The sequence below is a fragment of the Myodes glareolus genome, chromosome 14 (genome assembly GCF_982192425.1).
Source record: "Myodes glareolus chromosome 14, mMyoGla1.1, whole genome shotgun sequence".
Lineage (NCBI taxonomy): Eukaryota > Metazoa > Chordata > Mammalia > Rodentia > Cricetidae > Myodes > Myodes glareolus.
In genome coordinates this window covers 71,095,769-71,111,194 of record NC_142039.1, presented here as the reverse complement: position 1 = coordinate 71,111,194, position 15,426 = coordinate 71,095,769, and the positions used below count along the sequence as shown (strand labels likewise).

Sequence of the window (15,426 nt, the reverse complement as noted above, 5' to 3'; positions counted from 1 at the left end):
AAAAGATAAATATAAGATACACAGAATATAAACTTTAAAAAAAAATCATTCATTTGTGTAACTCCCTGTCACCACACAGATGTCAGATTCGATGCTAGGCAAGCATTCTGTCACTGAGCTACACTACGGTCACAAGTATGAACTTTAACTGTTTCTTCCTTTACTATTTGTACATTAACCCAAGGAAGGATGAGGATGGCTACCTCACACAGGCCTGGTGTTAAAGTTTTTAAAAATAAAATGTGCAGTCTCAGCACCAGACAGTTCAGTTCCATTCACTTTATTTTTAGGATGCTTTCACTTCTCAGGACAGGATGACACAAATACACGTCACAGTCCTTCAGGCAGGCTGACACCACGCTTACCTACTCCCCTACCAGTACTAGCTGGGTCCCACAGAGGGATTACAAACCTCAGAGGCAAGGGAAAGATAGATGGAAGACTGGGTTTCTAATTAAATAAGAAAAACCATTAATGACATTGTTACCCTATTTAGTTACTCATACCTGCACTGATACAAACTCAACCCTTTTAAACCAGGGAAACAAATCAATTGGTCTTCAGTAAAGAAAAAGAATTTCATAAAGGTATAAACCAACTTGTCCCCTTTAGAGACAGTGAGTGCAATGTAGAAGGGAAACTGTTTTCACTTGTAAACTTCTTCTGAGTTCTTTGAGTTTCAGGGTACTTCAGAACCCCAATAATCAAGCAGTTCATGACAAAAAATAAAAGTGAAAAAGTAGACACAGAGATCCGTGAAAACCTCGCCCATCTTGCTATAGGTCTCCATGGAGCGATTGATCACTTCAGCAGGAATGCCAGACAGCAGGAGTGCGGCTGTCAGCACTGTGGTCTTGACCTTCTTCTCACCCTGGACCAAGGAAAAGACAAGTTAACCACAGGCCCTCAGCACACATGTGGTCTACACAAACACGGGCCTCAGCACACATGTGGTCTACACAAACACGGGCCTCAGCACACATATGGCCTACACAAACACGGACCTCAGCACACATATGGTCTACACAAACACGGGCCTCAGCACACATGTGGTCTACACAAACACGGGCCTCAGCACACATGTGGTCTACACAAACACGGACCTCAGCACACATATGGTCTACACAAACACGGGCCTCAGCACACATATGGTCTACACAAACACAGACCTCAGCACACATGTGGTCTACACAAACATGACTCTCAGCACACATATGGTCTACACAAACACAGGCCTCAGCACACATATGGTCTACACAAACACGACGCTCAGCACACATATGGTCTACACAAACACGGGCCTCAGCACACATACGGTCTACACAAACACGGACCTCAGCATACATATGGTCTACACAAACACGACGCTCAGCACACATATGGTCTACACAAACACGGACCTCAGCATACATGTGATCTACACAAACACGGACCTCAGCACACATGTGGTCTACACAAACACGGATCTCAGCATACATGTGGTCTACACAAACACGGACCTCAGCACACATGTGGTCTACACAAACACGACTCTCAGCACACATATGGTCTACACAAACACGGACTTCAGCATACATGTGGTCTACACAAACACGGACCTCAGCACACATGTGGTCTACACAAACACGGACCTCAGCATATACGTGGTCTACACAAACACGGACCTCAGCACACCACGTGGTCTACACAAACACGGACTTCAGCATACATGTGGTCTACACAAACACGGACCTCAGCATACATGTGGTCTACACAAATACGGACCTCAGCATACACGTGGTCTACACAAACACGGACCTCAGCACACCACGTGGTCTACACAAACACGGACCTCAGCATACATGTGGTCTATACAAACACGGACCTCAGCATACATGTGGTCTATACAAACACGGACCTCAGCATACACGTGGTCTACACAAACACGGACCTCAGCACACCACGTGGTCTACACAAACACGACTGCGGTTGCTCTCCCCACTGTTCCCAAAACAACACACCAACATTTACTGAGCTTTGAAGAGGTAAATCAGTCAGTTTTAGGCAATAGCAGACAACAGGACCCCCAGAAAGTTTTATAACTGTGTCATTTTGGCCAGGCATGTTGGTGCATACTTTTAACCCTAGCACTTGTGAGGCAGAGGCAGGCAGATCTCTAAATCTGAGGTCAGTTTAGTATCATAGTGAGTTCCAGAACAGTCAAGGCTCTGTAGAGGGGCCCTGCCCCCCAAATAAACAAATAAACAAGTAAATGTTATTTTGGAAGCAAGACATAACAACTTTAAAGACATATAATAACACAAGGTAAGAAACAAGGCAAGTCGTAGTGAGCCTATAAACACGGACCCGTGGATAAACTGATGTGTGATAGGAGTCAGTGGCACAGAGCCTGCTCTGGTCTCTGTTAACAGAGCACAGCAAGGGCTCCAGAAGCTCTGACAGCCAGCACACTGCCACATGCAATGAGGTCGAAGGAAGATTTCAGGGGAGGGAGAAACCCAGCCTTCGTGGATGGGCAGGATCTTATCAGAGGCAGGGGAGAAAACTTCTGTAAGCTGAGTCTCAGGACAACAAAAGCCAGAAGCAGAAGAATGCTAGGTGTGTCATTACAAACAAAACCACTGGGACATCCTAGAGGACCCTGACTGCTGTACACAGAAGCAGACACTGGTCACTTTTGTGATGGGATGTCACTGGACAGTTCAGAACGCTTCTAAGGGGAGAGAGAACATTTATTTCTTAACTTTCTGGTCTCATTTTAAAATAGTTTTTTTGAGGCACAGTGTCATGATCCCAGACTGGCCTCAAGCTGACTACACATCTAAGACTTTACTGACCCTCTACTTCCACCTCCCAATGGTGGGAAGCAGAGTCATGTGCCACCATGCCCAGATCATGTGGTGGCGATGACGCTCAAACCCATGGCTTCATGAATGCCTGGTGCCCGCAGAGGCCAGAGGGGACATTTAGTACCACTAGATAGCCACTCACACACACACACACACACACACACACAATCAAAACGTTATCTGTGAACCATATTTTCCCACCTAGAAGTCCCAAGCAAGAAATACTGAATCAAAAGTGAGCTTTCATAGGCAGTCTCTTGTTTTCCTTGAAAAAACAACTACAGAGGGGTCTCCTCAGCTATCGCCCTGCTATCTCCAAATTACAACAGATTTGATTCCTCCTCCCCCCATTTTTATTTTTTGAGACAAAGTTTCTCTCTTTAGCCCTGGCTGTCCTGGAACTCACTCTGTAGACCGGGCTGGCCTCAAACTGAGAGATTCGCCTGCCTCTGCCTCCCAAGTGCTGGAGTTAAAGGCATGTGCTCTGCCCAGGTCTTTTTTTTTAAGATTTTATTTATTTGCCTGATAGCAAATAAAGATTTATTTATTTTATGTATACTTGTCTGCATATATAAATGCACATCAGATCCCATAGACAATTGTGAGCCGCCATATGGGTACTGGGAATTGAACTCAGGACCTTTGGAAGAGAAGCTAGTGCTCTTAACCACTGAGAAATCTCTCCAGCCAGATCTGTCTTTTTTTCCAAACCCTCCTCCTGTGAAGTAGCTCCACATGCAAAAACATTTGCCTTGCCTGTGTTAGGCCCTGGGTTTGATGAAAAATCGCTCCCCTCCCCCACCCACATAAAGCCACAGATATAGATATGACTAAGAAAACAGCCAAACCGTCATTTTTTGCCGAAGAACTTAACACAAACTTTGATCATATGCTGGGTACGGTAGCCTCTTCCTGTAATCTCAGGAAGTTGAGGCAGGAGAACAGAGTTCTAGGCTGCTCTGGACCACATATCAAAAATCTGATACACAAATACCATTATTTTTTACTTGAGACATGGCCTCACTGTATAGCCCAAGCTAGTCTCAAACTCATGCTCCTCTGACTGTACCTTCTGAATGATAAGATTACCTGCAAGCATCCGCCTGACCTACAAGGAAGTTTACCTCTGACATCAGATAAGCCAAGCTCAGGAAGATGATGTATCCATCTGTGGTCAAGCAGACTAGGAAAACATCAGCTCTCAGCATCATTTCCCTCTGTAGCTGTTGTCAAATATTTCTCATTCTCAACATTAAAGTGACTTGCTATCATGGGTCCAAAAAGGGACACAGTAAAATAGTCAAATTCATTTACTTTCTTACCAACAGAATGATTAAATTTGCTAACGAAGTGAAGATCGATTAAGCCACTTTAAATGTCTTCATTACATTGATTGATTGATTGATTGACTGATTATTTGTGTATGGATGTGGAAGGCATCTTGCATAGATGTAGCATGAATAATAAAAACCCAAAGACAGATATTGGGGTTCCAACTGAAGATCAGAAAAGCAAAGCAGTCAGCCAATAGAGAGCTCTTACTCTACGAAATCTTCAGGCTGAAAAGAGAACGAGTTTCTGTCTCATCCCACTTTATATTCCTTCCTAGTGCTGGGATTAAAAGCATGTACCACCACTGCCTGACTCCTATGGCTGGGATTAAAGGCACACACCACCACTGCCTGAATCCTATGGCTGGGATTAAAGGCACACACCACCACTGCTTGGCCTCTATGGCTAACTAGGGTAGCTGCTGGGATTAAAGGTGTGTGCCACCACAGCCTGTATGGTTGATTAGGTGGTTAGCTTTGCACTCTGATCGTCAGGCAAGCTTTACTTATTAAAACACAAATACTATACCACTATACGTAGATGCCTTTCTCTGCTCCTCCACGTGAGTCCTAGCCATCCAACTCGAGACAGCTGGATGAGAATCATCTCTCCCTGCTGTACCATCTTGCTGGTCCTAACTCTGTAGCACTGACTCAGATCAAGTGTAACTAACGCTTCCTTGAAGTTCTATTTGTTTTTTAGACTTTTTTTTCAATTAAAAAAAATTAAACATTATTTTTATTTTTTAATTATATATATGTGTCCGTGCCTATGCATGAGTGCAGGTACCCACAGTAGCCAGAGGAGTTGAGTCCCACTATAGCTGGAATTACAGGCAACTGTGAACCACCCAATGTGGGTGCTAGGAAACAAACCTGAGTCCTCTGGAGTATTATGTGTTCTTAAACACTGAGCCATCTTCACAGCCCTTAACTTCTTTTTTCCCAGACAGGGTTTCTCTACGTAGTCTTGGCTGTCCTGGAACTCACTTTGTAGACCAGTAGATCAGGCCAGCCTCGAATTCACACAGATCTGCCTGCCTCTGCCTCCCAAGTGCTGGGATTAAAGGTGTGAGCCACCACCACACAGCAACCCTTTAGTCATGAGCCATCCAGGTAGCCCAGCAGATAGAATCACTTGCTTGCAAGCTTGGAAGCTGAGTTTGATCCCTGGAAGCTAAGGCGGGAGAGAACCAACTACTGAAAGTTGTCCTCTGACTGCCATGAAAGCACAGGCACACATATGCACACACAAAGAGATTGTTAACAGTTAGTCACAAGTCAACACAAATGCACACAAGTACACGCATACACAAATAAGTTAGACTGTTAACAGTTAGTCACAAGTCAACACACTCACATATACACAAGTGCAGGCACACACAAATAGATTGTTAACAATTACTTAGTCATGAGTCAACCTAAATACATCAAAATTAAGAAAAGATTTAAATTTACCTTGGGAAAATATTTGTATAGTCCCATGTACGCAAGTTGCAAAGTAAGAAATGGAGCAAATATAGACTGTGAAAAGAGAAAATAAAATTAAGTATTTCCAATAGAATCACTGATATAATAAGTCAACTTAACAAAAGCTATAGATTCCAAGCAAAACATTACAGGAAAATATTTAATGCAGCAGCTGAAAGTGTTGCTGTTTCTGTAGGGGAGTAAGAGAAACAGAATCTCAGTCTCTAACCATAAAACACATCCAAGTCACTAGATTCTCTTGGTGCTCCTCCTCCCTGAATGTGTTCTCTAGCCTTTTCTTTTTATGAGACGGCTCCCTATGTAGAGACTCACTATGTAGAAGCTAGCCTTGAACTCACGATTCTACTGCCTCAGACTTCAGAGTGCTAACACTAAATGGCTGCACTCCCATACCATCCCATAGTGCTGGCATTAAAGGCTGCACTCCCATACCATCCCATAGTGCTGGCATTAAAGGCTGCACTCCCGTACCCATCCCATAGTGCTGGCATTAAAGGCTGCAGTCCCGTACCCATCCCATAGTGCTGGCATTAAAGGCTGCACTCCCGTACCCAGCACATAGTGCTGGCATTAAAGGCTGCACTCCCGTACCCATCCCATAGTGCTGGCATTAAAGGCTGCACTCCCGTACCCATCCCATAGTGCTGGCAATAAAGGCTGCACTCCCGTACCCAGCACATAGTGCTGGCATTAAAGGCTGCACTCCCGTACCCATCCCATAGTGCTGGCATTAAAGGCTGCACTCCCGTACCCATCCCATAGTGCTGGCATTAAAGGCTGCACTCCCGTACCCATCCCATAGTGCTGGCATTAAAGGCTGCACTCCCGTACCCATCCCATAGTGCTGGCATTAAAGGCTGCACTCCCGTACCATCCCATAGTGCTGGCATTAAAGGCTGCACTCCCGTACCCATCCCATAGTGCTGGCATTAAAGGCTGCACTCCCGTACCCAGCACATAGTGCTGGCATTAAAGGCTGCACTCCCATACCATCCCATAGTGCTGGCATTAAAGGCTGCACTCCCGTACCCAGCACATAGTGCTGGCATTAAAGGCTGCACTCCCGTACCCAGCACATAGTGCTGGCATTAAAGGCTGCACTCCCGTACCCAGCACATAGTGCTGGCATTAAAGGCTGCACTCCCGTACCCAGCACATAGTGCTGGCATTAAAGGCTGCACTCCCGTACCCAGCCCAAACTTAGAGAATTAAAGCTGTAGTGACTTCTCCCTTACCAAGCGGAAGTTAACAAACAGTTAAAAGCATGCATTAAAAGTTCAGGAGGTGGTGGCACATGTCTTTAGTCCCAGTACTTGCCAGGCAGGCAGGCAGATCTCTGTGAATTCCAAGTTAGCCTGGTCCACAGAACCAGTTCCAAAAATATCCAGGGCTACACAAAGAAACACTGTCTCAAAAAACAAAACAAAACAAAACAAAACGCCCAGTATTCAAAGCAGAAGCCACATATCCCTCAAAATTGGGGCAGAAATGATCCGTGTTGACACAGACAGCTTGCTTCTCAAATGACACGTTATTTTTTTTTTTTTTGGTTCTTTGTTTTTGTTTTGTTTTTTTGAGATAGGATTTCTCTGTATAGTCCTGGCTATGCTAGAATTCGCTCTGCAGACCAAGCTGGCCTCGAACTCAGAGATCTGCCTGCCTCTGCCTCCCAAGTGCTGGTTGACGTACTATCTTAAACAGTTTGTCAGTATGACATCTTCAACAAAACAAAACAAAACAAAAAAAACCCAAAATGGTACTTAATTTATGTATTTCTAAGGTGTAAAAGGTTATGAAAGGGGCAAAAGAACAAGCACCATTATATGGCAAGAAACAAGCAATTGAATATCTGATAGCCATATCCAAAACCATAAACCAAAGCAACAAAAGTCCAAACGAGGTATGGGACTGGAAAGAGCACTTACTGCTCTTGTAGAGGACCCAGGTTCAATTCCCAGGCCCCACATGGTAACTCACAAACACCCATAACTCTGGTTCTAGTGAGCTCTGACATCCTCTTCTGACTCTGCAGGCACCCAGTATACACAAAGTATACATGCATACACACATTTAGGTAAAGCACTCATACAAATACAATAAATAAATCTAATAAAAAAAAAGAGGCATAGCTTTTTTTTGTTGGTTTTATTGTTGTTTGTTTGTTTGTTTGTCAAGACAGGGTTTCCCTGTGCAGCTTTCGAGCCTGTCCTGGAACTCGCTCTATAGAACAGGATGGCCTCAAACCCACAGAGATCCTCCTATCTCTGCGTCCAGAGTGCTGGGATTAAGGTGTGAGCCACCACCACCTAGCAAGGCATAGCTTTTAAAGCATGACAACACAGAGCCCTTAGATAAAAAAGAGCAGCTCTTGGCTCACTGTACGTTAAAAGCCCTGCTGATCTTTGCTTTGGTGATAATTTACTGTCAGGGGAAGGTAATCAAATCTGTTGAACAGATTACATTTAAGAAAACTGCGTAAAAGCAGTTTTCTGTTTGTTTTTTAATTTTTGGTTTTTTGTTTTTCAAGACAGAGTTTCATTGTGTAGCTTTGGCTGTCCCAGAAATCACTTTGAAGAATAGGCTGGCCTCGAACTCAAGAGATCCACCTGCCTCTGCCTCCCTAATACCAGGATTAAAGGTGTGCACCACCATGTCTAGCCGCATAAAAGCAGAGTTTAAAACCTGTTTTGCCTAATGATGTAGATCTTAGTAATCTGAAAATTGCATGTATGAACCTGGTACATAGTAAGTATTCTCAAAACGTCTTCTGAACGAACCTGCTTCAAATCAAGACACTGGGAGGCTGGAGCAGTGGCTGGGTGGGGTAAATTCAGTTCCCAGCCCCCACAAGGTGGCTCACAACTGCCTGGGATTCCAGTTCCAGAGAACCTGATTCCCTTTTCTGGCTTGAGGGGGCACTAGACATGCATGTGGTACACATACATACCAGGAGGTAAAACACAAAAATAAATTAATAATCTTTTGAAAGAAATTTCAGTCCTGACACTGAACTATGGCTAAGTCTTCCGCACTGTTCCGTACCCCAGAGTGGACTGTCGGCTGTCGTTATGAGGCTTCCACATTGTACAACACTGAAACCCCTCTGAAGTGTAGACAATTACCTGCAGAGAGGCCCACGAGAAGACTATCTTGATGTCTCAAACTACTTGGAAAATTATTAGCTAACACATACTACATATAGTCATCAGACTTGGGTTGTGGGATGAAACTGCCTTGGTTTCACCCCACCTGTTAGCTGCTGTGTGACCTTGGATAAAGGACTTAGTCTGAGTCTCCACTCCTTCACGGGCTCTGACAACAAATAGTGCCTCAAGATGGAACAGAAATGAACAAGTGCTCGGAAAGCACTTAAGGTACCCACCCGGTATACAGACAGAGCCTAGCAATTACCACTAATGGGTTCCCATTCTGTAACTAGGCTAAAAACAGGATCTATAATACACTTTCCAATAGCCCTATAGGTCTGTTGATGCTGGCAAGAAATCCCCATTTTTATAATTCAACTTGCATTTCCCAGTTAGTACCTTGTAGCTCTTACCAAGTATTTGCAAACGAAAGCTCTGACGCCAAGAGCCAGAAGAGCACACCCCACCAATCTGAATATTCGAAAAGAGTCAAATTCCTCAGCTGTGCTTCCATCCTCCTGGCTGGGCTTCTCACTGATGAGCTGTTTGCGCAGTTTCATGGCTTCCTCAAACCTGGAAAGGTACTGTTCGAGGCCGTGGTGAGAAGCTCTCTGGGCTGTGCCTGCCGTGGGGTCACCTCTGCTCCGCTGGCGGAGCTCCACGCCATCATTACTACTGCACTCTGGTGGCTGAATGAATGAGTCCAGTTTGTCTCCCAGCTGGGTACCCTTAACTTCCGCCACACCAGTGGGCTGGTCAGTCGTTCCGCCACTGACTGAATCGCCAAGCACCACCCTCTTTGAAACTGAAGGAACACTGAGGGAGTTCAGTTTGTCACTGTCCTGGGACTTTGATTTTGTTTGATTTTCTTCTTCTGAGGAAAAAAAAATTAAAGCCTTGTGCATTATAATACTTACAAACATCGTAAACATTAATACTCAAAGATGTGCTGCTAGAACTTTGTCTTTACATCAAAATAAATACTGACTCTGCAGAAAACAAAACCAGCTCTTCCTTCTTCACCTTTAAAATATACCACCCTAAAAGGAGATTCTGGCAGGGAAAGCATCCCAACTCCGTGGACACGAAATATAACTGCTAAGCAAACAAGCAAAGATAGTAAGGGATGGGGCAAGGAGTAAAGACCAACTCTTTCACAGATAAAATATCCCAGAGATATGACTGGATTTCTTGCACTAACCGGTATGGATAAAAATACAAAATCACTGAAGTTTCTTACGTCTTCTATTTTACAGTTACATTTCTGAGTCCAGACTGCACAGGGTGTGGCATGCCCACGGCTGCCATCCTTGGGCAGCCGTGAGCAGGCACTTTTAGGATGCTGCTCTGGTTTTTAAAGAAAGAACTCTAAAAATGATAAACTCTGGAAAGCAAGAGAATAGAATAAGAAAGCACCCTGAGAAAGGCACACACAAATACTTAAAGAATATCTTCAGATTACTCACTACGGAAAACATTTCCTGTACTGTTTTGAACGATGTGGAAATGATACCCATGCCTCTCGCTTGTATCATCTAGAAGTTCAGAACTTCATCACCAACACCTCATAGGAATCCCAAGAGTCCTACCAAGCTTGCAACCAATGACTAAAAAGCCAATTAATTACTAAAGGCAATGCTCAAGTATGAACTTGTTCATCAGAAAACCATACACTGGACACACTTTGCATGAAAGATGGAGTTTCCTTAAGGGCAAATGCAGTTATTGAAATGAGTGATGTAACCTCAGCTAGTGAAAGGAAATCTCAGTGGGGCATCACCTCTCTAGAAAAGGCCTATAAAGAATGTCCCCTCATACACAGTTACCTCTCCTAGAAGTTCTGTAGGTGACAGTGTTGAAGGCACTGAGCATAGCCACCAAGATATGACCATAAGGACCCATATCCACAAAGGGTGTACCAGCCAACGGTTGAGCAACGACAAACTGATGTGGGCGGACAAGAGTTACAAAACAAAAGGCAAAAGGTAGACGTCAGAAGAGGAACTGGAAAGAAAAGCATTTGGGGCATATGGGGCGCAATGGGATTGGAAGTATGGGGATAAAAGATGTAGCCTTCAAGAAAGGAGAGGAATAAGGCAAAAAAGCAGTGCCTCAAATAACTGGACACGGAAAATCAGGAACGGAGGCTCTGTGACCAGGATGGAGACAATCTCAGGGCAAGGATCCAAGAAAATAGGAAGCAGTAAGGAACGTCCTGGAGTTAAGTGACAATATAAAACGGTTCGTCACCTAGGGGGCGGGGACAGAGTACTACAGAGTGCATTTTTGGGTCAAAAGGTTTGTGGACCAGAGGGGGAAAAGGTTCTTGAAGATTCAAAAGGGTGAGCGGGAGACGGGAAACCGAGGCTCTCACCCGCGCCGCTCCCGGGCCTGTGAAAGCCCATGATGCGGTTGATGCGCTGCTCGGAGTTCATGAGCAGCTTTCTCCTCCGCAGCTCCGCTCGACGCTGAGAAGCGGACAGCCCCGAGGGGGCCGCGGACCTGTCCCCGCCGTCCGTGGACACAGTCCCGGGCTCCATGCTTTCTCCACGGGCTGGAGCACGGAAACGCCAAAGGCCAGTAGGACTTAGGACAGGGCCGCAGAGTTCGGTCCCACTCCCACTGTAGTCCCGCCCATGGGGGCGGGGACTGATGAGTGAGCATGCGCCTCTGGCCTCCCAGCCGCCATGTTGGGTGAGGGCATCCCGGGTTTAAGGTTTCTCGCAACTTAGGTGGGCAGTGCTCTGGTTCCTCACCACCAGCTTACCTCTCGGGTAATCTCGAAGCTCTTGACGAGACCGACGTCCTCCTGATGGGTTTAATACCAGGGAGGTACAGGTCCGTTTTATTCTCTGCCAGGAATCAAAATGGAGGTTGCAGCGGCAGGTGCTTGCTGCCAGTTTTAAGCGTCTGTGCTCCTAGGATACGTAATTGCGGGTGCGACGCTTTCCGGAATCTTAGCCCTGAGATTTGGTGGTGGGTGCTGGTGATTGTTCTTTACAGTACTTCTGCCAGGTTTTCCCAGGCACTTCCGTGTCCTTACTCTTCTCAGTTGCAATCATGCTACATGCCTAGTTTAAATGTCCTGTAGAGAGGACTTTGTGTTATACTATAGAAAAGAACCTGCAGCATGCACTAGGGGTTTGTTCTGAGTTGTACTGCTCGCGTGTATTAATAGTTGTTTGTTGGTGTGGAGCGCTGAAGGAGTGCAGAGTTAAAACCGTTCAATAGTAGCCAGATATAGCATTTCGGGAAGCGCAAGCGGCTTGAGCACTTAAAAATAACTGTTTCGTTCCCTGTAAAGCTTTTTCATGGCAGCTTGGTGTAGGAATGTTAAGTCAGTCTTTTTTAAATATTTATTTATTATATGTACAGTATTCTGCCTGCATATATTCCTATAGGTCAGAAGAGGGCGTCTTATCTCATTATAGATGGTTGTGAGCCACCATGTGGTTTCTGGGAATTGAACTCAGGTCCTCTGAAAGAGTAGCTAGTGCTCTTAGCCTCTGAGCCATCTCCCCAGCCACCTTAAGTCATCTTTTAAGGATTATAACCCTCAGTGTTCTCAGATCTCTGGCCTTTTGAATAAAGCGCACCTCGCCACCAAATGCCTTCTGTTTTCTCATACGTGAAGAGAGTCAACACCCTGTCTGATGGATGGGTGAAATGCCAGTAAGGAGCCGGCTCATTTAATACTAATACCAGGAAGCAAAGTGGAATTTGCAGTGGCGGACACTTGTTATCAGAAGCTTGCCCCCTTTGCGGGGAGAACGGGGTTTGAGACAAGGTTTCTCCGTGTAACAGCCATGGCTGTCCTAGAACTCGCTCTGTAGAACAGGCTGGCCTCGAACACAGAGATCAGCCTGCCTCTGCCTCCTGAGTGCTGTTATTAAAGGCATGAGCCAACCAACACCACTCAGATACATTTCTCTCTCTCTCTGTCTCTGTAGCAAATTATACAGTGATATCCTGTATATTGAGATACACTGTCTCAATAGAAGATAAAAAACAGAAGTTAAAATTTAAAAAAAAGACACACACCCCAAAGGTCAAAACATAACATACTGTTTACCTAAACTTTTTTGTTATCTAACAGACCTTTTATTAGGTGAGATATTTTGTCATATCAACATGCAAAAGAGTTTTCAAATGTCAGAATGATCAAGGAACCTAACTGGTTCCAACTACCCAAAGATGGAACAATTTAAACAGAAAAATAAATAATCACTGAGTGATGATGGCCCAGAGCTTTAATGCCAGCACTCTGGAGGCAGAGGCAGGAGGATCTCTGAGTTTGAAGACAGCCTGGTCTACAGAGCAAGTTCAATGATACCCAGGGCTACACAGAAAAACCCTGTGTGGAAAAACCAAGGAGGAGGAGGAAGAGAAGGGAAAGAGGGAAGGGGAGGAAGGAGAGAAAGAAAGAAAAGAAAAGAAAAAGAGAGAAAAATGAATACTTGGAATAGCATGAGGAAATTCATATCTGGGAGTACGACCCTAGCCAAACGCAGGTGGCTGGGCTGGAGAGATGTGGTGTCAGAAGCCTTTTAAACCCAGCAACAGTAAAAAAAGAAGCAAGCAGGTTTATCTCTATAATTGCTGCCAGAATGGTCCACTTAGTGAATTCTAGGCCAGCTGGGGCTGTATACTAAGATCCTGTTTCATAAATCAGCAACAATGGGTCTGGACCCGTTACCCAGCTGTTGAGTTTAGCCACTCCTCCTAAATTCCATTCCCTGAACCCACATGCCAGTTAATGGTAACTTCATTTCCACAGGATCCTGTGCCCTCTTCTGGCCACTGTGGGCACTGCATGTACATAGGGCATAGATATGCGAACAAAACACCTATACACATAAATAATAAGTAATTTTTTAAAAATCAGCAATAGCAAAAGAAACAAGCAAAAGACCTGACAAGTGATAAATCTTAAAGTTACAATGTCTTGACTATTTTTAATATTATAATTGTCTGTGTATCTTGTGACTTTGGGGGGTTGGGTTTTTTTTTTTCTTTTTTGGTTTGGTTTGATTTGTTTTTTCAAGACAGGGTTTCTCTGTAGCTTTGGAGCCTGTCCTGGAACTTGCTCTGTAGGCCAGGTTGGCCTCAAACTCACAGAGATCTACCTGCTTCTGTCTTCTGAGTGCTGGAGTTAAAGGCGTACCCTACCACAGACCAGCTTATCCTGTGCTCTTAATTATATCATTTGTAGGCCCATATTAAAAGTTCCTGACAAAAGATATGGCTGATACACAGGGCCTGAAAAGTATATTTCTCTCCACTAATCTCTTTTCTTTACAGAGATCAGCAGTCAATGACGGGTTTGAAGCTTCTTCTCCCCAAATGCCTAAGACAGGGGCTCGCATATATGAATGCCTATTTCAAAGACGGGAAAATTTGGGTAAATGAAGAGGACTTTGCCCAAGCCAGGTGTGATCCATCTGTCCTGTTGCAGAAGAACAGGAATTATTAAAATTAATAAGAGAGAATGGATTGTAGGCCCATATTTCTTTATGGTGTAGCAGCCAGGCTCTGAAGCCATTGGGCCGATCTGAAATGATCAGGTAGCCCTGCAGACAGGCTGTCTCTGCCTGACAAAGGTCAGGATGTTTGCTGCTCCTTTTCTTTGTAATTTGGAGGATGCCTTATAGAGATGCTAATTCTAGCCTCTGTGACAGGTAGCATACTCAGCAGACAGGTAGATGCAGACGTGACAAAAGGCCATTCACCTGGTTACCTAGGAGACAGTATGATGATGTATTTTCCCACCCAGTTTCTGTATTGGTATAAAAGATGCTTGGAGAATAAATGGGGGGGGGATCTTCAGGAGGAAGAAGCCTGAGATGCCCTTTTCGGTAATAATGGTGTAAGTTGTGTCTGATTATTCCTTGTGTCTCCGTACCAATCCAGTTAGGGAAAATAATTATCTGTGTTGGAGTCACATGGGCTCTAACAATCATTTACTTGGAACTAAGTTGGCACAAACGTTCATGAATTAACTACCACAAACTAAGCGTATTTCTAGGGGACATCCAGAAAATGCAGGTACGTAAGTATTAATTGGCTTTGCCTGAGCTGAGTGTCGTCTACAACTCTGAAGAACACAGGCTGACTATATAGCAGATCTTTGGGAGGCAAGGGGAATGTTTCACATTGGGTTGTTTGAATACTTCTGTGTTTCTTCAGTATAGCCCTGGTTCCTCTTTTGTGAAGCAGCATCAGAGGAGAAGCCCCAGTGCTCACCATGGCCAATGAAAATCCCAAGGAAGCTGGTACAAGCCTTTAATCCCAGCACTTGGGAGGCAGAGACAGGTAGATCTCCATGAGTTGGAGGCCAGTCTGGACTACAAAGAGAGTTCCAGGACAGCCAGAGCTGTTACACAGAGAAACCTTATCTCAAAAAAAAAAAAAAAGAAAGAAAGAAAGAAAGAAAGAAAGAAAGGGTGAAGGACCCCTCATTTTAACCACAGTCATGCCGTTCTGCAAATGTTTTCAGATAACAAGCTCCATTAAAGGCCTCCGGAATTCAGTGCCTCTGGAATGCTGAGCAAAGATACCTGAGGACAGCCTTATCTGGCTGCAAGACAGGAGATTTATGAATTGGTCATA

General features: G+C 44.6%; 1 protein-coding gene across 2 annotated transcripts; it reads right to left on the bottom strand.

Annotated features, from left to right (window-relative positions):
- Positions 1–264: 264 nt before the first annotated feature.
- On the bottom strand, positions 265–11,454 carry Camlg (calcium modulating ligand). 2 transcript variants are annotated; one of them, XM_048447735.3, is made up of 4 exons: positions 11,192–11,452; positions 9,231–9,691; positions 5,639–5,704; positions 265–871 (listed from the first exon to the last, which is right to left on the bottom strand). In XM_048447735.3, the coding sequence occupies exons 1-4, from the start codon at positions 11,355–11,357 to the stop codon at positions 680–682; spliced, it is 885 nt and encodes a 294-aa protein (XP_048303692.3). In that variant the 5' UTR covers positions 11,358–11,452; the 3' UTR covers positions 265–679. The 2 variants fall into 2 exon arrangements, with proteins under 2 accessions (XP_048303692.3, XP_048303693.3); XM_048447736.3 differs by having other exon boundaries at positions 702–871; positions 9,217–9,691; positions 11,192–11,454.
- Positions 11,455–15,426: the final 3,972 nt, after the last annotated feature.

Bases quoted from the DNA above. Each gene is read 5' to 3' on its own strand.
- Camlg (XM_048447735.3), bottom strand. From the start codon at position 11,357: ATGGAGCCCGGGACTGTGTCCACGGACGGCGGGGACAGGTCCGCGGCC. The intron at 9,692-11,191 runs GTGAGAGCCTCG...TTTTTTCCTCAG, and splicing joins CAGGCCCGGGAGCGGCGCGG to AAGAAGAAAATCAAACAAAA. The intron at 872-5,638 runs GTAAATTTAAAT...TCCTTGGTCCAG, and splicing joins TATACAAATATTTTCCCAAG to GGTGAGAAGAAGGTCAAGAC.